Source organism: Cherax quadricarinatus, chromosome 16 (genome assembly GCF_038502225.1).
Source record: "Cherax quadricarinatus isolate ZL_2023a chromosome 16, ASM3850222v1, whole genome shotgun sequence".
Classification (NCBI taxonomy): Eukaryota; Metazoa; Arthropoda; class Malacostraca; order Decapoda; family Parastacidae; genus Cherax; species Cherax quadricarinatus.
This window is the reverse complement of record NC_091307.1, coordinates 28,836,078-28,859,128: the sequence shown is the minus strand read 5'-3', so window position 1 is coordinate 28,859,128 and position 23,051 is coordinate 28,836,078. Positions and strand designations below refer to the sequence as shown.

The 23,051-nt window shown below is 43.6% G+C and overlaps 1 protein-coding gene across 1 annotated transcript in view; it reads right to left on the bottom strand.

The window, feature by feature from the left end:
• The window catches only part of LOC128688914 (uncharacterized), a 659,540-nt gene that overhangs the window by 184,760 nt on the left and 451,729 nt on the right, over positions 1-23,051 (bottom strand). Inside the window, exon 11 of the mRNA XM_070085536.1 lies at positions 22,585-22,639. Coding sequence (XP_069941637.1) covers positions 22,585-22,639 — 55 coding nt within the window. The remainder of the gene's footprint in view (positions 1-22,584; positions 22,640-23,051) is intronic.

Below are 23,051 nucleotides of genomic sequence, written 5' to 3'. Positions count from 1 at the left end.
CACGTCTGCGAAGAAAATAATAAGATGGATAATGAGAACGTTCAAAACAAAAGATGCCAAGCCAGTGATGATCCTTTTCAAATCACATGTTCTCTCTAGGCTGGAATACTGCTGTACATTAACATCTCCGTTCAAAGCAGGTGAAACTGCAGATCTAGAGAATGTACAGAGAACCTTTACTGCACATACATGTTCCATCAAACGCCTTAACTACTAGGAACGCTTGGAAGCACTTGACTTGTTCTCGCTGGAACGCAGGCGAGAGAGATATATTATAATCTGCTCTTGGAAAATCCTAGAAGGAATGGTCCCGAATCTGCAAACGAAAGTAAAAGACTGGGCAGGCGATGCAAAATACCCCCAGTGAAAAGTAGGGACGCCAGTGGAACACTAAGAGAAAACACCATAAGTGTCCAGGGCCCAAGACTGTTCAACAGCCTCCTACCATGCATAAAAGGAATTACCAATACGCCCCTGGCTGCCTTCAAGAGGGAGCTGGACAGATACTTAAAGTCAGTGCCGAATCAGCCGGGCTATGATTCGTACGTTGGACTACGTGCGGCCAGAAGTAACAGCCTGGTTGATCAGGCCCTGATCCACAGGGAGGCCTGGTCGTGGACCGGGCCGCGGGGACGTTGATCCCTGGAATACCCTCCAGGTAGACTCCAGGTAGGCAGGTAAAAAACAAAAAAAAAACACAGGTTTAAGGACTAACCAATAACGCCTTGCAGGGAAAAGTCGTGGCTTGTGTAGACAGCAACCATCTGGGGAGGCGCTAACTTCCACCCGACTAGTGGGTGTGAAGACACGTAATCTACAAAGCCTTTAAAATGACATTACGCTCATGCCTGAGCTTTATCAGTTCAAGTAAAATACCATAACGTGCACATTGTGTCATCATCAACATCAACACATCAGCGTTTTGATGAGAAACACCTCCACTCCTCGAACACTAATATCTCTCAGACGGAATATGTTCACATCCTTTTGTTTGTAACTCCCTGTTATGCAGGGTTCTGCATGACATTGTAATGTATATACAGTGGAGAAGTGTGCCATAATAATAGATGAATGTTATAATTGTAAAGAATAATTTTATAATTCATAATGTGCATTTGGGGGCACTGTAAAGCACTCTAACTGTAATTATAAAGAAATCCTGCTAGGGATTTATTTTCCAAGGGTGTTTGGGTATGCGGAGTGAGCGTGGCTGGGGGAGTCACGTGGGGTCAGCATGGTGTGGAGGCTGGCGTCGGAGATCCTGTGTATTTAAGCTAAGTTTGTAGTTGTGTACTCCTTTTGTTTAGCTAACCCAAGCCATAGGCTCTTCTATGGCTTACCTGTATGTTCACCCAGGCTCTGACATGGTCAGGGTGCTGTGGGAGGAGTGAGGAAATAAGAAATGGGGTTTGTAGTGGAGTAGTGACGGCCTGGTGCTGACTAGGCCTAGTGGTTATGGTGGCTGGACCTCCAACCAACTGTTACTTGTGTACCCTCATTTGGGCATTTAGGATTAAGGTGTTTCTAGAGTGTGTATATAGTGTTATGTTGAATAAATAGATATATTTTCCTAACTGGGATTTTTACCTAACCCTCTGTTAACCAACCCATGGAAGTAATACATTCTGGTTTAGCGCTTTCTGTTTTGACTGGGATAGCCCTGGGTGGCCTGTTTATGCTTGAGATGTGTGTAACTTTTACCTTTGCCCTTAGACAAAGCTCAAGCCCCCAGCCATCCCACATTTCTGCGTAACACTCCCTCTTCCTGATTATTTGTGATTACATTTTGATTACATTTTGGTTGTTGTGTCCCATCTTCATTTATTATTACTTGCATTATACACTTTTCCTCACGATGCGACCCACAACAGCTTACTATCACCCAAGTACCTTATTTATAAACGGCCAGCTGAGTAGGAACGTATGGTGCAATATGACTTGCTCCTACTTTTCCGTAGTGAGTTGACTGTCCTGACCATTGCAGTAAAGAATTGTATAATCATTTATTTGTGTTTGTAAAGACTAATTCATAGCTCTTTGCCTGCTTCTCTTCTCATAATAACCAGCGTTTGAACGGAGAGATAAGGATTACAGATTTCTGGCTTCTGAGACTGGCGTTTGCCTCACCTACTAAAGCCCATCAAACATACTACCTCGAACACAGGCGAGAAATATACATCAAAATCTATAACTGGACATTAATGGACGGTTTAATTTAAAGTCTGAACCCACAAATTTCTCTTCGCGAGAGTGAGAAACTATGCCTCGTCTTTGTTCTTGCTTAACTGAGGTGCTTCAACCATCAAGTTATTAACATTGCGAAACTATCCTCAGGAAAACCGTGGACACACATACCTGTGATTATTCCTGTGCTAACCTAAGTACCATAGCCGCTGTGGCCAGTGAAGTCACCACTGTCGTGAACAGCGTAAACACAGAGACAGGAGCGTAACGAGATACCATCAATGACCAGCAAAAGTGTAACAACTAAGATATAACCCAATATGTATCTTTCTTACTCCGTAGAATTTATTAAATAACATTTTTAATTGTGCCACAACTCACATCAAAGCCCTGCGTCATCTACCGTCCACGAGGATGTGACCCTTAACTGGCTGACATCTTGGTACTTATATACTGCTAGCTGGACCTGTCGCACCTTCCTACTTCCCTATTGTAACTGGTAACATGTATAACACAGGCATCCCACATAGTGTTAAATTCTTAATGTTTTTTTTTCCAACCCGAGAATATACAGTTCACATCTCTCTCTATCTCTCTCTTGCCTTGCAAGCAGGTTTGCGAGTCAGAATTTACAATCTTTAAACCCGGCAGTTTTGCTTTATGGACTAGGTTCTTTCAGGTGCTCCACCACTCTCTTTATCTTCTTTATTACCCTACATAATATGCACGTCAGAGATACTAGCTTGTAGGTATTTATTGTGGTTTGTCCAGTTTCATATACAATAACACTACATTCCTTGTCTTCCGCATCTATGTCTACTGACTTGTATGTTTGACCTAGTAGTGCTGGCATGCGTGCGCATGATTGAAAGTAATATGAAGGTAAATTTGCGAGTGAGCTTGTGTATGATAACCAAGAGAACAGTTTGACTGATGGGTAAGATGACACGTAATACAGAATAAATAAGCTTTTAAAACATCTCTCTCGTAAATGACCATTAGCAAGTTTGATTTAATAAAGAACAATCTTGCTGCTTGTTTTGTGTTGTGTCTTTAATTTCGTGATGTATTTTTTTGCGAGTGAGCATGCTGAGTATTTGAGTACATTCATGTACTCCTTTCACTTTTTACCGCAACAACAAATATAAACAAATTTCATGGCATAAAACAAATCCCGTGCAGACAAACTGCACAGGTTTCGTAATATCATCGCCACGTTTGTCGCCATTCACAGTAAAGTGAACAAGTTTCATATATCCCATTAAGGTGTTGTGTGGCGTGGCGCAGAGATCTGCTCCGACACAACTTGGAGAGTGTGGAACTTAAAATTGGGAAAAGACAGAGTGAAATGGATAGGGAGTTTAAAATTGGGAAAAGACAAGAGGAAAGATAGAGATAAAAATAGGGAGGATACGGAAAGGAAAGAGGGATCAAGTTAGAGTAGGGGAGCATGAAATTAATTCTGAATATAATTAAGAAAAATGCACTAAATGGGTAAGGCAGAAAGCAGGATTGCAGAGGAACAAGAAGGTTTTAAGGATGAGTCTACCTGGAGTCTACCAGGAGGGTATTCCGGGGATCAACGCCCCCGCGGCCAAGTCTACGACCAGGCCTCACAGTGGATCAGGGTCTGATCAACCAGGCTGTTACTGCTGGTTGCACGTAGTCCAACGTACGAACTACAGCCCGGCTGATCCAGCTCCCGCTTGAAGGCATCCAGGGGCCTATTGGTAAATCCCCCTATGCGTGGTGGGAGGCTGTTGAGTAGTCTTGGGCCCCGGAAACTTATGGTGTTTTCTCTTAGTGTACCAATGACGCCCCTACTTTTCATTTGAAGTATTTTGTATCTCCTGCCCAGTCTTTTGTTTTCATAGGGAGTGATTTCTGTGTGCAGATTCAGGACCATTCCATCTAGGATTTTCCAAGTATAGATTATGATATATCTCTCTCGCCTGAGTTCCAGCGAGTACAAGTCACTCGTTTCCAAGCGTTCAAAATAGTTCAGGTGTTTGATGAACTTACACGTGCAGTAAAGTTTCTCTGTACACTCTATAGATCTGCAATTTCACCTCCTTTGAACGAAGATGTTAATGTGCAGCAGTATTCCAGCCTAGATAGAAGAAGTGATATGAAAAGGATCATCACTGACTCATTATCCATCCTATCATTTTCTTTACAGTTGTAATCGCGGCACTGTTGTGATTCTTGAAAATGGGATCGTCAGACATTTCCACCCTCAGGCCCCTTACATTATTTTTTCGCTCTACTGTATGATCAGAGTTTGTAGTATACTCAGTCATAGTTATTGTCTCCTCCAGTTTTCCATAACGGAATAGTTGGAATTTGTCTTCATTAAACATAATATTGTTTTCCGTTGCCCACTGGAAAACTTGGTTTATATCTTCTTGGAGGTTAACCGTGTCCTCATAGATGACAGTCTCATGCAGATCCTATTATCGTCTGCAAAGGATGACACGGTGCTGTGGATTACATCTCTGTCTATGTCTGATATGAGGATGAGGAACAGGATGGGGGCGAGTACTGTGCCTTGTGGAACGGAGCTTTTCACTAGGGCAGCTTCCGATTTAACTCTGTTGACCACTACTCTTTCTGTTCGATTGGTTAGAAAGTTGAAGAGCCATCTCTCCACTTTGCCAGTTAATCCTTTAGCACGTATTTTGTGCGCTATTACGCCATGATCGCACTTGTCAAGAGTTTTTGCAAAGTCTGTGAATATTATATCTGCATTCTGTTTATTTTCCAGTGCATCCCAGACCATATCATAGTGATCAACTAGTTGCGAGAGCAGGAGCGACCTGCTCTGAACCAATGTTGCCCTGGATTGTGCAGTTTTTGGGAATCCAGGTAGTTAGCGCTATTTCAAAGATTTTTGTGATGTGGGACTTTAGATCTATTGGTTTATAGTTCTTAGCTTATGCTTTGCTGCCACCTTTATGGAGTGGGGCTATATCCGTTGTTTTTATTGAATGGCATTTCACCCATTTTCATAAGCTCCTTCTTCATAGTATACTTAGGACACGTGAAATTGGTTTCTTGTAGTTCATAATGAGCACAGAGTTCCAGGAGTCTGGTCCCGGGGCTGAGTGCATGAGCATGTTGACAATGGCTTTCTCAAAGCCTATTGGAATTAGGGTAATGTTGAAAATCTGGCATTCACTGATGGAGCTTTGAGGCTGATTCATGAAAAAATCACTTGAACTGTCAATCTTCAGACTGATTAGTGGCTCGCTAAAAACAGAGTCGTATAGGGATTTCAGTGTCTCACTCATTCCTTTGTTGTCACTTGTGTAAGTCCCATCTTGTCTGAGCAAGGGCCCAATACTAGACGTGGTATTTGCCTTGTTTTTGGCATATGAAAAGAAATATTTCGAATTTCAATTTCACTAATCCCGTTTAGCTCCTCCTGCCTCTCCTGGGTCCTGTATGAGTCCTTTAACTTAAGTTCGATACTTTCCACTTCCCTGGTCAGTGCTTCCTTCCTTTTATCAGATAATCTAGCATTCTTGAGGAGCTCAGTGAATCTTCGTCGCCTTCTGTAGAGGAAGCATCTTTCTCTCTCCAGTTTATTTTTTTTCTTCTTTCTTAGGGGAATATGCCTTGAACATATTTCAGCTGCCAGGAAGTTGATCTTTTCAAGGCACTGGTTTGGATCCATGTCATTTAAGATATCTTCCCAACATGTTTCATTTAAGACATGGTTCACCTGGTCCCACTTGATGTTGTTGTTGTTGAAGTTGTATTTGGTGAAGACACCTTCACAGATAAATGCATTTGCTGATCTGGACCCCTGTGCATGTAAGTCTGAGCTTCCATTAGATTGTGATCAAAATTAGTTGTTTTTGATATTGCTATGTCTCTTGCCAGGTCCTCATTATTTGTGAAGATAAGGTCAGGTGTGTTTTCCAGTCTTGTTGCCTCCACTATCTCCTGACTTAGGGTATGTTTATCGCAGAGATTTAGTAGCTCGTGTGTGTGTGTGACCTTTCCTCTGCGCTGCCTCCAGGGATTGTTTCTGCTATAACATTATTTGCTACAGTCTTCCATTTTGTATGCCTTAGGTTGAAATCACCAAGCAGTAGGATGTTTGGGGATGGATCTGGAAGACTTTCCAGACTGTAATTAATTTTCAGTAGCTGTTCCTTGAACTGTTGGGAGGTTACATCTGGCGGCTTGTATACAACCACGATGACTAGGTTTTGGCTCTCGATCTTTATTGTTAGAACATCAACTACATCATTTGAAGTGTTTGGCAGCTCCGTGCAGATGAGCGACTCTTTGACATACAGGCCAACCACCCCTTGTTGCCTGTTCTTTCTGTAACATCTAAAAAGGTTTAACTCATTTATTCATATTTCGTTGTCAAATTGATCTTTTGTGGGTCTCTGTGAAGGCTGCAAACATCGCATTTGACTCCTCTAGAAGTCCACTGATAAAAGATAGTTTGTTGTTGGTGGATGGCTTAAGGCCCTGTATATTAGCAGATATAAACGAGGTTGTATTTTATGCTTGTTGGGGGATTTTGTTATTGGCATCAGTAGTTTTGGCTCTGGAGGGCCATGGGTGACCACTTGATGCGCCTCCAGTCCAACAAGGCTCCAAGGAGGTGGACTATTGTTATTTCCTTCCATTTTCTTTTTACGTTTCCTGCCACTAAAAAATCACCTGGAGTGGGGTTGTCGTAGCTACTATTGTTTTGTGAGGTCTTTACCTCCTGGTCCCTTTTAGATGTATGCAGGGCAGCTGGTGTTGTAGAACTGTTTTTGGAAGACCGAAGAGTGGCACATTTCTGGGAAGGAGAACTAAACATTCCTTTAGACAGGAGGCCACGACATTTTTTGGGATGCTCAAAGTTGCATGTCCCATTTGTTTTTCCTGATATTCCATGCTTACAGATGCCCCAAACATAGAATTTGCACAATTTCGATTTTAGTTGGGTAGAATTTTTGGTAGGTGTGTTTTCAATTTGTGCAGTTTCTAGGACTGCATTGATTACATTAAAGTACATAAGTAACCAGTGCTTAAATTCAAGGGGTTTCCATTGCATTTATGGAGTTCTAAACGGCATATGATACAGTGGATAGGGAAGCAATGTGACAGATGCTACAAATGTATGGAATAGATAGGAGGTTACTAAAATTAGTAAAGAACTTTATTGTGGATAACGAGGAGTAGATTAGGGTATGTAGGAGAGATGGAGATTATTTTTCACTAAAAGTAGGCTTTAAATTGGGATGTGTAATGTTACACCATGGTTGTCTAACATATTTATAGATGAGGATGTGAAAGAAGTGACAGCTAGAGTGTTGGGAAGTGATGTGGGATTGGAAAATAGTGAATCTGGTTTGAAGTTGGAATTGTCACACTTGATTTTTGCCGATGACACGTTTCTTTAGGGAGATTCGGAGAAGTTGCAAATGTAAACGAATTTGGGACATTAAATAAAATAATGAAATTAACGTAAACATAGGTGAAAGAAAGTGATGGAAGTCTTATAAAATATAGGCAATAACGGATTGTATATTAAACTGGAGGAAAGGAGTATGGAGTGAGTGTGGTCAAATTTGTGGGAGTAGATTTATCGGTAGATGGTTCAACGACTGATTAGGTGACGAAGGGAAGAAGATTGGTGGTGCATTGAGGCATTTGTGGAGATAAAGACCCTTATCGAGTGAGGTAAAAAGGCGAATGAACCAGAGTACAGTGGTACCAACACTGTTTATGGGTGTGAAACACTGATTTTGAATACTGCAGCAAGGAGGAGACTGGAGGCAGTGGAGATTTTGTGTTTGAGGGCAATGTGTAGCTTAAATATTTTGCAGAGAATTCAGATTTTAACGATTAGGAGGATATTACCAGAAGTGTTGACCAGGCAAATACCAGACGAGCCTGACCCAAGGCCGGGTTCTGGGAGTAAAACAACAAACTCTCAGAACTCATCAAAGAAATATCAAAGGGCTAAGAAGGGGTTGTGAAGGTGGTCTGGACATTTAGAGAAGGTGGAGAAAAATAGAATAACGAGTTCTTTGTGAATGAGAGACAAAATGGTGCAGGCACCTCCCTGACCCAACCTGACCTCGAAGCCATTGATTGCATGCCCATGTACTCCGTCCCATGCACAGTCTCGTGGAACTCAACATTCATCAAGACTTGCGATAAACTTTATCACATGGCATAAATGTTGTATAGAGTCGAAGCCTAGACACTGGAGTCATCCCACTGATATTATCCCACTACAAAGGTGGTAGAAAAGCAATGGGAAAGAGTCAGTTTGGGTCACAGATGGTGCCGCTGACAGAGACATGAATACAAATTCAGTTTTTGAATCTACCCTCTTAGAAGCTCCGTAGCTCAGCGGTAAAGTGCTGGACCTGCCAAGACCAGACTACGGTTCGGTTCCCTCGTTCGTATTCTGTTTATTCATATAGAGTCGTTTATTACGGTCTTATAAAGCATATTGGGCTTCCTTCCCACTGTGCTATAAAGAATATTGGATTTTATTCCCTCTTCTATAAAGTACACTGAACTTCCTTCCCGCTACCATAGAGTGGACTTATTTCCCACTGCCATAAAGTACGCTGGACTTCCTTCCTGCTGCCATAAAGTGCACTGGACTTCCTTACCATTGCCATAAAGTACACTGAACTTCCTTCCCACTACCATAAAGTAGACTGGGCTGCCTTCTCACTGCCATACACTGGACTTTCTTCCCACTACCATAAAGTACACTGGACTTCCTACCCACTACCATAAACTACACTGGACTTCCTTACTACTGCTATAACGTACACTGGACTTTCTTACCACTGCTATAACATATACTGTACTTCCTTACCACTGCCATAACGTACACTGTACTTCCTTACCATTGCTATAACGTACAGTGGACTTCCTTCTCACTGCCATAAAATACACTGGACTTCCTTCCCACTACCATAAAGTACACTGGACTTCCTTCTCACTGCCATAAAGTACACTGGACTTCCTTCCCACTACCATAAAGTACACTGGACTTCCTTCCCACTGCCATAAAATACACTGGACTTCCATGCCACTACCATAAAGTACACTGGACCTCCTTCCCACTACCATAAAGTACACTGGATGTCCTTCCCGCTACTATTAAAGTACACTGGACTTCCTTCCCACTGCCATAAACTACAGTGGGCTTCTGTCACACTGCTGTAACGTACGGTGGACTTCTTACCACTGCTATAACACACACAGGACTGCCTCACCACTGTTGTAACGTACACGGACTTCCATACCACTGCTAATAACGTACACTGGACTTCCTTACCACTGCTATAACATACACTGGACTTCTTTACCACTGCTAAAAACGTACAATGAACTTCCTTACCGCTGCTATAACGTACACCAGACTTCCTTACCACTGCATTAAAGTACACTGAACTTCCTTACCACTGCTAATAACATACACAGGACTTCCTTACTACTGCTATAACGTACACTGGACTTCCTTACCACTGCTATAACGTATACTGGACTTCCTTACCACTGCTATAACGTACACTGTACTTCCTTACTATTGCTATAACATACAGCGGACTTCCTTCCCACTGCCATAAAATACACTGGACTTCCTTCCCACTACCATAAAGTACACTGGACTTCCTTCTCACTGCCATAAAGTACACTGGACTTCCTTTCCACTACCATAAAGTACACTCGACTTCCTTCCCACTGCCATAAACTACAGTGGGCTTCTGTCACACTGCTGTAACATACAGTGGACTTCTTACCACAGCTATAACACACACAGGACTGCCTCACCATTCTTGTAATGTACACAGACTTCCATACCACTGCTAATAACGTACACTGGACTTCCTTACCACTGCTATAACATACACTGGACTTCTTTACCACTGCTAAAAACGTACAATAAACTTCCTTACCGCTGCTATAACATACACCAGACTTCCTTACCACTGTTTTAATGTACACTGGACTTCCTTACCACTGTCATAAAGTACACTGGACTTCCTTCCTGCTATCATAAAGTACACTGGAAGTCCTTCTCACTACCATAAAGTACACTGGACTTCCTTCCCACAGCCATAAAGTACACTAGACTGCCTTCCCACAGCCATAAAGTACACTAGACTGCCTTCCCAATACCATAAAGTACAATGGATGTCCTTCCCACTACCATAAAGTACACTGGACTTCCTTCCCACTGCCATAAACTACAGTGGGCTTCTGTCACACTGCTGTAATGTACAGTGAACTTCTTACCACTGCTATAACACACACTAGACTCCCTTACCACTGCTATAACGAACACTGGACTGCCTTACCACTGTTGTAACGTACACTGGACTTCCATACCACTGCTAATAACGTACACTTGACTCCCAAACCACTGCTATAATGTACACTGGACTTCCTTACCACTGCTATAATGTACACTGGACTTCCTTACCACTGCTATAATGTACACTGGACTTCCTTACCACTACTATAATGTACACTGGACTTCCTTACCACTGCTATAATGTACACTGGACTTCCTTACCACTGCTATAACGTACACTGGACTTCCTTACCACTGCTATAACGTACACTGGACTTCCTTACCACTGCTATAACGTACACTTGACTTTCCAATCCGGTCATAGGATAATTAAAGTATTTATTTTATAAACTGTCTATAATTATTTTTAAAGTGTTTCGTATCTCAGTGGCAACGAAACCTAGTATGCTTTATAAAACAATGGGAATTAAGTCCAATATGCTTTATAAAGTAGAGGAATCATGTCCAGTATTTTTTTTAACAGCTTGATTTAAGTCTAATGTGCTTTATAAAGCAGGGAGAATGAAGCCCAATATGCATTAAGATTGTTGGGAACTGAATATGATATCCTTTATAACAGGAATTAAATCAAATGTGCTTTATAAAGTAGGGGGAATTAAGCCTTATATATTTTATAAAAGTGGGAAGTCCAATATATTTTAGTACAGTAATTTAATAAATTGGACTTCTCTCAGACTGTGTTATAAAGTTTGCTGGTAATCATTCCCTCTGTTAAGGAGAATACTACTCGACTCCTTCCCGCAGTTATAAAGTATATTGGACTTTCTTCCCACTGTGTTATAAAGTATATTGGACTTTCTTCCCACTGTGTTATAAAGTATATTGGACTTTCTTCCCACTGTGTTATAAAGTATATTGGACTTTCTTCCCACTGTGTTATAAAGTATATTGGACTTTCTTCCCACTGTATTATAAAGCATATTGACTTTCTTCCCACTGTGTTATAAAGTATATTGGACTTTCTTCCCACTGTGTTATAAAGCATATTGGACTTTCTTCCCACTGTGTTATAAAGCATATTGGACTTATTTCCTTCTGCTTTATAAAGTATACTAAACTTGATTCTCACTGTTTTACAAAGCATGTTAGATCTTGCCTCAGCGGTAAACAATATTTTGAATGCTGGGTAGATGGTCACAGATACAACTGTGACCTTTTACTGTAGCTACCTGGAGTCTACCTGGAGTCTACCTGGAGTCTCCCTGGAGTCTCCCTGGAGTCTACCTGGAGTCTACCTGGAGTCTACCTGGAGTCTACCTGGAGGGTATTCGGCGGATCAACGCCCCCGCGGCCCGGTCTATGACCAGGCCTCCCGGTGGATCAGGGCCCGATCAACGAGGCTGTTACTGCTGGCCGCAAGCAATCCAACGTACGAACCACAGCCAGGCTGATCCGGTACCGTCTTTAGGTATCTGTCCAGCTCCCTCTTGAAGACAACCCGGGGTCTTGAAGACAACCCGGGGTCTTGAAGACAACCCGGGGTCTTGAAGACAACCCGGGGTCTTGAAGACAACCCGGGGTCTTGAAGACAACCCGGGGTCTTCCCGACAACCCGGGGTCTTCCCGTAATGCCCCTTATTGCTGGTGTTGCCAAAATAAAACGTCACATTAGTTTCATCCGTGTCCATTTGCCTAACATTTTGTCGGTAATTATACCATATTACTAATATTTTAAATGAAAGTTACTGACACTTCATTGTAGAGACATACGATAATGATTACCGTGGACAATACTTGTGGGTCTCCTCCCAACTCTGCACGCTGCTATAATAACATACTGAAGTGAGATATGGAATAATGAGTAGAACTGGCCCAGTGAAAGGCAGGGGAGCTATGGATATAATAAGAGAACACAGTATTATCATCCTGCCAGAAGAAATCAGTAACACTGCTGGGACAAATCTTGAAGAGAAAACAATTTATTCAGGCAGTATACTGCTGCCTGACATGAAGCCCCAACACCCTTCACAGGAGGGTTCTTCCTCTTTTGATACGACACCCCAGCATCCCTGACAGTTCGCTTAAACACCCTTGACAGAACACCTCTGAGGGAAATCCCCCTAACACAAATGACAATACAAAAACCTCACTGATGCCTTAGATGGGTTGCGACAGTTTTCCTGCTCCCTCAAGAGCCAGAGTACTTGACTGCTAAACCAGGTTGTTGCTGTTAGCGGCATGCTCACCCACATATCAATCACTCCCTACTTGATATGACTACGTGCAGTCTCTTCTTGAAGACGATTACACTTCTTCCGGCAATGTATTTAATTTCTCGTGGTTGAATGTTGTAAAGTCAGGGACCACGGATGTTGATAGTGCTCTCTTATTGTGCTCACGGTGCCCGCCCTTTTCACATGTTTTTTACATTTTCTCCCAAAACTCTCAATCCAGGACACCCCAACAACCAGGACAGGACGCACCAACACCTCTGACAGGACACCCCCAACACCCATGACATGTCGCCTCAACACCCCTCACAGGACACACCAACACCTATGGCAGGACGCCCCAACACACTGACAGGACGCAGCAACACACCTGACAGGATGCAGCAACACACCTGATAGGACGCCCTACCACACCTGACAAGATGAGCTAACACACCAGACAAGACGCCCCAACACATCTGACAAAACACACCAACACACCTGACAGGACGCCCTAACACACCTAACAGGATGCGCTAACACACCTGAAAAGACGCCCCAACACATCTGACAGGACACACCAATACACCTGACAGGACGCACACACACCTTTAACAGAACACACCGATACCCATTACAGGGCACCCCAAAACACCTGACAGGACGCTCTAACACTGTCGTGGGGGTTCGTCAAGAGATATTTGAGTAAGAAATACACACATTGGATATCTTGGAGGCGTATAATATGCCTGGCGTGGAACTGCGTGACTGAAAGTGGGGCCTCTGGCTCACCACTCACGTGTGAGGATCTCGTGACATCATAGCTAGTAAAGGGAGCATATATATAACGTAGCTGGAATTATCGAAGTATACACAAGTACACAGTAACACTACTAGCAACATGCCTGACGGGACGCACCAACAACCATTACAGGATGCCCCAACACACCTGAAAAAACGCCCAAACACCCCTGAGAGGACACGCCAACACACCTGAGAGGACGCCCCAACACACCTGATAGGACGCCCCAACAAACCTGAGAGGACGCATCAACAACCATGACAAGGCGCCCAACACCCCAGACAGGACGCACGAACATCCCTGAAAGGACACTTCAACACCCATGAGAGGACGCACCAACACCCCTGACAGGAAGCCTCAACACCTATGACAGGACGCCTCAACACCCCTGACAGGACGCACCAACATCCCTGACAGGACACACCAACACCCCTGACAGGATGCACCAACACCCCTGATAGGACGCACTAACAGTTCTGACAGGAAGCACCAACAGCCCTGACAAGACGCACCAACACCCCAGACAGGACGCACCAACACCCCTGACAAGACGCACTAACATCCCAGGCAGGACGCACCAATACCCCTGAAAGGACGCACCAACACCCCTGACAGGACGCACCAACAGTTCTGACAGGAAGCACCAACAGCCCTGACATGATGCACTAATACCCTTGACTGGACACACCAACACCCCTGACAGGACGCACCAACAGTTCTGACAGGAAGCACCAACAGCCCTGGCATGATGAACTAATACCCTTGACTGGACGCACCAACACCCCTGACAGGACGCGCTAATACCCCTGACAGGAAGCGCTAACATCCCAGATAGGACGCACCAACACCCCTGGCAGGGCGCTCCAACACCTCTGATTGGACGCACCAAAGCTCAGATAGGACGCACCAACAGTCCTGACATGATGCACTAATACCCCTGACAGGACGCACCAACAGTTCTAACAGGACGCACCAACACCCCTGACAGGACGCACCCACACCCCTGACAGGACGCACCAACACCTGTGACAGGACACACCAACACTCACCTCAGAGTATATTCCGGTAATTCTTGCCATGGTCACAGACTCCCAGCTTGACTTGACCGGTCTATTGCGCTCAGTCGTTGAAATTCTTGGTGCAAGTTTTAATTGGTTCTTGTGTCTTGAGTGACTCTCCTTTGTTTACTTCAGATCCTCTCTCAGCCAGTGCTCATGGAGCTCCAGAGGGCGCTTCCCACACTATGCATATTCATTGTCCCGTGAGTGTATGGTGTGCATGTTCTTTGTTCTGTGTGTGAGATTCTATGTGTACGTGACGTAAATGAGTCGTTTAATAACTGTTCTCTTCCATCCGTTAACGTACGCGACGGTGTACAGTCATACAAGACGTGTAGGCTTTGTTCGTTGCATGCGGTTATTCTGTACGTGTACCAGTCGTTTCTAATGCGAATGCGTCGTTTGGTGCGTGTTCGTTACCTTCTATGCGTTTACACGTAGTACCGTATGAGTGCGCTTCGTTCCGTGAGTGGATGCGTTCTTCCTCTTCGTATCCAAATCCCACTTAAAAATCTGCATTTGCTTGATAAAAAAAATGGAAATTGAGAGAAACAGCTGTTTTCAATATAGCGGTGGTGTCTCTTGGCTCTGGGCTGGTGAAGGAGGTCCCCCAGAGGGATACACACGAGAGACCCCAAGGGATACACACGCGGTCTCTGCCTCGTCAAAATGTCATATCTTCAAGCCTCTTGCAATCCTGAGAGTAAAATACTGGAGTGGATCCCATGTTTTGACAGGCGGGAAGCTCAAGGTGATGAGAGGGATGATGGCTTCTCAGTGCTTCTTCTTGACTTCTGACGTCCCATTCAGTTAGAATTTACGAGAGTTTAGGGTAGCTGCCGAGGCAGAGACAAAAAGAGGCTGTGAAAGGAATAATGCAGAAATTCAAATGAAAAATAAATAAAATTGAGTAACAAGAAAAATGAAAAAGGGGGAAGGGAAGTAAGAGAGGGAAGGTGATGGACGAGGAGATAGCAATAAAGGGTATTCCAGCTATAACGAGGGAGAGTATTCAACGATCTTTGGGTGAGAGGTGTGTTGCGTGATGTGTTTGTGAGGTGTGCAGGTCAGTCAGCCCGCGTCGCCCGTCATGCTGGTCAGCTGGGCTGGCGGGTACAGCAGGAAGGGCATGGATCATGTTACTTCCTCCCACTGACCGGGCATCGTAAAAAATACCTTCCTTTCCTAAAGCCTTAGTGTTGAGGCTTCATCCAGGCCTTCCCTTTCCAAAGGTTTCACTGTCCAGGTCCCATATAGAACTTGCCTTTCCAAAGGATTCCGGTGTCCAAGTATCTTTGAGTTCTGATGCCAGGGTTATCCAGCAGCTCACTTCATACTTGCCTTCCCTTAATTAATTGTTCCCTGAGATATAAATCGTCCTTTTAATTAATCAAAATCATTGAGATTTTGTTGCGCACTAAAGTTCACTACCAGGACGAGGATACCTCAAGTACTACGAATTTCTCAGAGTTCGAACAATAAAATCAGCGCATGATAAAATCCGTCCATATTGTAAACTGCCGAAACATTTAGGGGAATTGTAATATGTAGTTTAAGTTAAAACAAATCACAACAGACAAGAACATTAAAATGTGAGTAGAGTTTAGGGAATGTCAATCTGGTTTGGGTTCAAGAACGTTGCAAGAATGTATCGGGGTGTGGGTGGGTGGGTCACACGCGGGGCAATGGGCGGGTGTATCAGGGGTGTGGGTGGGTGGGTGGGACGCGCGGGCGGCGAGTGGATAACAACTGAGCGGCAGCCGGAGCCACACTGCGGAGGATGCTGGTTTTCGTGGCTGCCCCGGAGATGGACCCATCCCAGTCCTTGCTCCTGACTCTGGCTTCCGCTTGACTTCCTCTCTCTTCACTTCCTCGCCTGTCGTCGTTTAAGTATATTAAAAAATAATATTTTACATAATCAGTTACCACAAGATGTAAAAAAAAACACTCTTCTGGTAACTATCAAAAAACATATTATTAAACTACGACACAAAGTCCCTAACAAAGCTCAAGTTGTGAAAAAAAGGCTTAATGATAATTAGCCAGCGGTTGCTGCCCCATTATTAGCCACCTCACAAGCACATGTGATGCACAGCCCACAAGCTGTCCAAGACCCACCACAGCCACTCACAAATCTCAGTAGAGAGAAAACGGGGTTGCACCAGGAGCGCTGCTCTCTGCTACACGCTTGGCCAACATTCCAAGACTGCAGAAAATCAATCTTTTCGTACGCATTCTTCCCATACTAACCTTGTCGTTGGTCCCTGGGTGATCCTCCTCTCAGTGATTCACACCCAATCATTGTGCCATCTTGGTTTTCACGGTTTAGAGAGATCTATAAAGAACTATGAAGTACATAAGAGTGTGGTTGTCACTGCGGTTGATCATCACTCAGTCATGTCCAGTGGTAACTCAATCTCTAAGTTAATATTTACACTGTGAAGGTAGAACAGAAAATTGTATGTCACAAATACAACTGTAAAATATCCCATAGAAAAACAGGGGTGAAATAAATACACAAAGAATTAGTTATATAGGGTTCAACAGGATTCTTCTAACGATACATAAGAGGCATTACCAGTATACATCTTCCGTCAGGACTTCCTGAAGCAAATTCCTGATTAGCCTGGCTGTGGAGCTTCGGATCACCAACAGTCTCACTGCGCCATGAGGACAATGATCCCCAAAATCATCATCGAGTAAACTTGAAGTTTCTTTTCACCTTCCTATTCACTTGAAGATATTATCTATATATGTGTTTCTATCATGTAACTCCTTCACAATGATCACCAAACACACACACACCTCCACTACCACACACACACCTCCACTACCACACACACCTCCACTACCACACACACACCTCCACTACCACACACACACCTCCACTACCACACACACACCTCCACTACCACACACACACCTCCACTACCACACACACACCTCCACTACCACACACACACCTCCACTACCACACACACACCTCCACTACCACACACACACCTCCACTACCACACACACACCTCCACTACCACACACACACCTCCACTACCACACACACACCTCCACTACCACACACACACCTCCACTCCACTACCACACACACACCACTACCACTCCACTACACACACACACCTCCACTACCACACACACACCTCCACTACCACACACACACCTCCACTACCACACACACACCTCCACTACCACACACACACCTCCACTACCACACACACACCTCCACTACCACACACACACCTCCGCTACCACACACACACCTCCACTACCACACACACACCTCCGCTACCACACACACACCTCCACTACCACACACACACCTCCGCTACCACACACACACCTCCACTACCACACACACACCTCCGCTACCACACACACACCTCCACTACCACACACACACCTCCGCTACCACACACACACCTCCACTACCACACACACACTACTCCACTACCACACACACACCTCCACTACCACACACACACCTCCACTACCACACTCACCTCCACTACCACACACACACCTCCGCTACCACACACACACCTCCACTACCACACACACACCTCCGCTACCACACACACACCTCCACTACCACACACACACCTCCACTACCACACACACACCTCCACTACCACACACACACCTCCACTACTACACACACACCTCCACTACCACACACACCTCCACTACCACACACACCTCCACTACCACACAAACCTCCACTACCACACACACACCTCCACTACCACACACACCTCCACTACCACACACACACCTCCACTACCACACACACACCTCCACTACCACACACACCTCCACTACCACACACACACCTCCACTACCACACACACACCTCCACTACCACACACACCTCCACTACCACACACACACCTCCACTACCACACACACCACTACCACACACACCTCCACTACCACACACACCTCCACTACCACACACACCTCCACTACCACACACACCTCCACTACCACACACACCTCCACTACCACACACACCTCCACTACCACACACACACCTCCACTACCACACACACACCTCCACTACCACACACACACCTCCACTACCACACACACACCTCCACTACCACACACACACCTCCACTACCACACACACCTCCACTACCACACACACCTCCACTACCACACACACACCTCCACTACCACACACACACCTCCACTACCACACACACACCTCCACTACCACACACACACCTCCACTACCACACACACACCTCCACTACCACACACACACCTCCACTACCACACACACACCTCCACTACCACACACACACCTCCACTACCACACACACACCTCCACTACCACACACACACCTCCACTACCACACACACACCTCCACTACCACACACACCTCCACTACCACACACACCTCCACTACCACACACACACACCTCCACTACCACACACACACCTCCACTACCGTCCTGCACTTACACTGGGACCGTCTCCTCGTAATTTGTATTAAAGACCTAAAACAAGTAACTACGGTCGTAAATACGCAACATTGAAAATTATACGTCCGTTGCAATTTCTAATAATTGGATATTTGTTTTACGATATCCGCTGATAAATGCTGTGTTGCGATGCAATGTTACCTGTTTCCCCGCCGGCTACCCGCTAGAGTGGCCATTTAAATAATTATCTTCAATTATTAATACAACTTCTATTATTGTTATAATTCAAGGGAAAGTATATATATATTAACTTTGTGATAAACAATAACAATGCTACCTTATCTAAGATAATATAATCTTTAGTAGACAGTATTAAGTTACATTATGTAAATATTAACAAGTTTAAGCTGCCAAGAAAATTTTGGTGTGAATTTAAAAATTCATACCACGTCCATTCTCATGAATGTATTCATGGGGAGAGCCTAAACCCGGAAGGGTTATACACTACCTAAGGAATTGGAGGCAATCAAAGTCAAAAGTCCTTCACCAGCACCAAGACGCTAACCCGATGGTTAAATTTTCAAGAAAGATGATTCAGAGAAGATTTACTTGGCCAGTGATGGAGCAGACTGCCTGGGGGGGGAGGGAGGGTGTTGAGGGGGAGGGGGGAGGGGGGAGGGGAGGATGGAGGGGGAGGGGGGAGGGTCACACAGGAATATTAAACTTCAACTATTACCCAAATCCCACTTTTATCATGAAGATCCACGCGTTGGAGTCTCGTTATTCTACTTACTTGATATCGTAAATATATTATTACCAGGGACGGAATGATTCCAAAACTTTAGTTGATACCGATACTTTGGCCCAAACTGAATTATTTCTCTGGAAAATGGAAAAAAAAATGATGTTTGATCCATGGAAAGTAAATTGTCTCAGATTCCTTGGATCAAAAGAAGACGGTGCGACATACCGGCAACGAAAAGCAGGGGTGCCATAAGTACACTAAAAGAAAACACAGTAAATGTTCGGGGTCCAAGAATGTTCAACAGCCCCACACCAGGAATAATGGGAATTATTAATAGACCTCTGGCTGCCTTCAAGAAGGAACCAGACAGATACCTAAAGTACCCATATCAGCCGTTCTGTGGTTCGGACACTGGACTACGTGCGGGAAGCAGTAACAGCCTGGTTAATCATGGTTAGCTCCACCGAGAGGCCTGGTCAAGGACTTAACCGCGGGGTCGTTGACCCTGGGAACGACCTCCAGGTAGACTCCAGGTAAGTAGAGCCCTTCATGGATCCAAGCTTACAACCCTTTGCTTGCAAGGTTTATATCATTTGCTAATTAGGTCTTGCAGTAGCAGCTTGCTTTCTGCTCCAGCAGCTCAGCGCTACAGTTCAGAGGTAATGCCTATTGCATCCTAGGTACGCTCCCAAGCTCTGAGGAACTGAATGCGATTTATGGGATGTAATTTTTGACAAACTTGTTACAGTATGCACTTATAATGTATAACTCAAACCTCGTGTATTGTTGTTATAGATCAATACCACTCGTTCGTGGTTACAATAATATATAAATACTGCTCGTGAGGCTAGTACACCAAACAGAGATGAGAATGAAATTAGCTTAGAAGTTCCCACACCTCCGTATGCCCTCGGATGGCGGCCCAACAGCTAGCATTGCTGGTTGCGCCATTCTTGTAGGGTTGGGTGGTCCTGTGGTTTAAAGCGTCATGTGGTTCTTGCTTACTATGAGGCAGGCCAGTACAACATGGGTTCGAATCCTTGGCTAGCGCAGTGTTGATATATATATATATATATATATATATATATATATATATATATATATATATATATATATATATATATATATATATATATATATAGGTAAAACTGGTCAATTAGCATGAATTCATTTAAAATTCAGTCCTTTCTTAAATTTTCTCTTATACGTTTAGAGATATATATTTTTTTCATTTATTTTAATGTAAAAATTAATTTTATCCCAAAAGAACCTTAAAAAACTTACCTAACCTTATTATAACAAGCGCAATTTAATTTAGCGTTATCCAACAAAATATATTTTAGGTAAGTTTACAATAATTTAATAATAAACAAACAAAATGAAATACATTTGTTTTGGTTAGGTTCAAAATGATTTTTGCGAAATTATTTCATTCACAAATTTCGCTTGCCTTATTCAGCAAGAAGAACGTTGCTACTTAAGCCAGAATCGCAAGTTTTACCTATTCGGCACGACACACACACACACACACACACACACACACACACACACACACACACACACACACACACACACACACATATATATATATATATATATATATATATATATATATATATATATATATATATATATATATATTGACCACCCACTGGGAGCCTCTTCAGTAGGTATAAAAATGAAAGAACGTGAATTTATAGGAAAGCTGCGTCTCTCAGCAGTGCAGGTGAATAAAGATAGTCAGATCGACTACATCGACTCAAGGCTGAGGGACTGATTACCTCAAACTCCTCCTGTTCTTCACCATTCTCCTTTCTATGGACTGGTAAAGCCACTGTGTAGCGAAACGTTTCCTCAATAAAGATACCCAAGTGTTGCACATGTGTCTAATTTATCAGCTTGTCGGTTCTCTGAACCATTCATCTATATGAGAAAAGGACTTGAGTGTTATGGTAAGCAGCAACCTTAAACCAGGACAGCAACGCCTAAGCGTACGTAAAAAGGCAAATAGATTACTGAGAATTATATTGAGAATTGTAAGCAACAGTTGTATACATCATTAGTGAGGACTCACCTGGATTACGCAGCTCAGAAAACGTTAGAAAACATTCAGCGAAGAATAACAAAATTAATACATAGCATTAGAAATCTTCCGTACGAAGAAGGATTGAAGTCCTTAAATTACATTCACTTGTAAGACGAGGAATAAGAGGAGACATGATCGAAGTGTATAAGTGGAAGATGGGTATTAGCAAAGGGGATATAAATAAGATCTTGGATTCAAATTAGATAAGTATAGATTTATAAAGGATATCGGAAAGTATTGGTTCGGAAATAGGGTTGTAGACGAGTGGAACAGTCTGCCTAGTAGAGTTATTGAAGCTAAAACCTTGAGTAGTTTCAAATTTAGGTTGGATAAATACATGAGTGAGAAGGGTTGGATTTGAATGGCACTTGCACAGGAGTATATAGATTTAGCAAAGCTTATTGCATGAGTAGCAGTGAAAATGGGTTGGGCAAGTATTCTGTTAGTGGGATGGATTTGTGAAGGACCTGCCCAGTATGGGCCTACAGGTCTGCTGCAGTGTTCTTCCTTTCTTATGCTCTAAACAAGATTTAACTGAAAGATAAGACCAGCAATCTTGCTGAAAAGCTAAAAGTTTAACAGGTTTCCTGGATAGATGCAGTCTATCAGCCCCATGCCTTCCTCACTACTTTGTGAAGTCAAGGTACTATACATAATATCGCAATCTGTACCACTGTTTAGTAAATAACCAACAGAGAAACGATATATGCAATTTCTTCCACTAACTGGAGGTATGTACATGGGGTGCCTTACTTACCTTAGTGGATATGTGAGCCACGCTGAAGGACATGCAGCCCAGGAACTCGCTTCTCCTGAGGGTAAAATAGGAGAAGGGAACGAGGAGAGGATGCAGGGAGGAAGGAGAGAGAGAGAGAGATGATCTTAGTTGTACGTTTTCAGTAATGTCAGTCGCTGAGTGTACATGAGAAATAAATACAAAATTCTAACATAAATCACCATAAAAAATGAAATATATATGCAATAATATACATGGGACCAAAAAACTAAAATAATGAGATTATAACAACACAATGTGAATGTTGAGACAATATGAAAAAACAAGCTTTAACTGAAGCAAATTTCTCTCAGGGTAAAGTTGAGTCACGTCATGGCTTGGTAAAACTTTAAATGCTTGTTATACATACTATGGTTTCAAACACACACACACACACACACACACACACACACACACACACACACACACACACACACACACACACACAC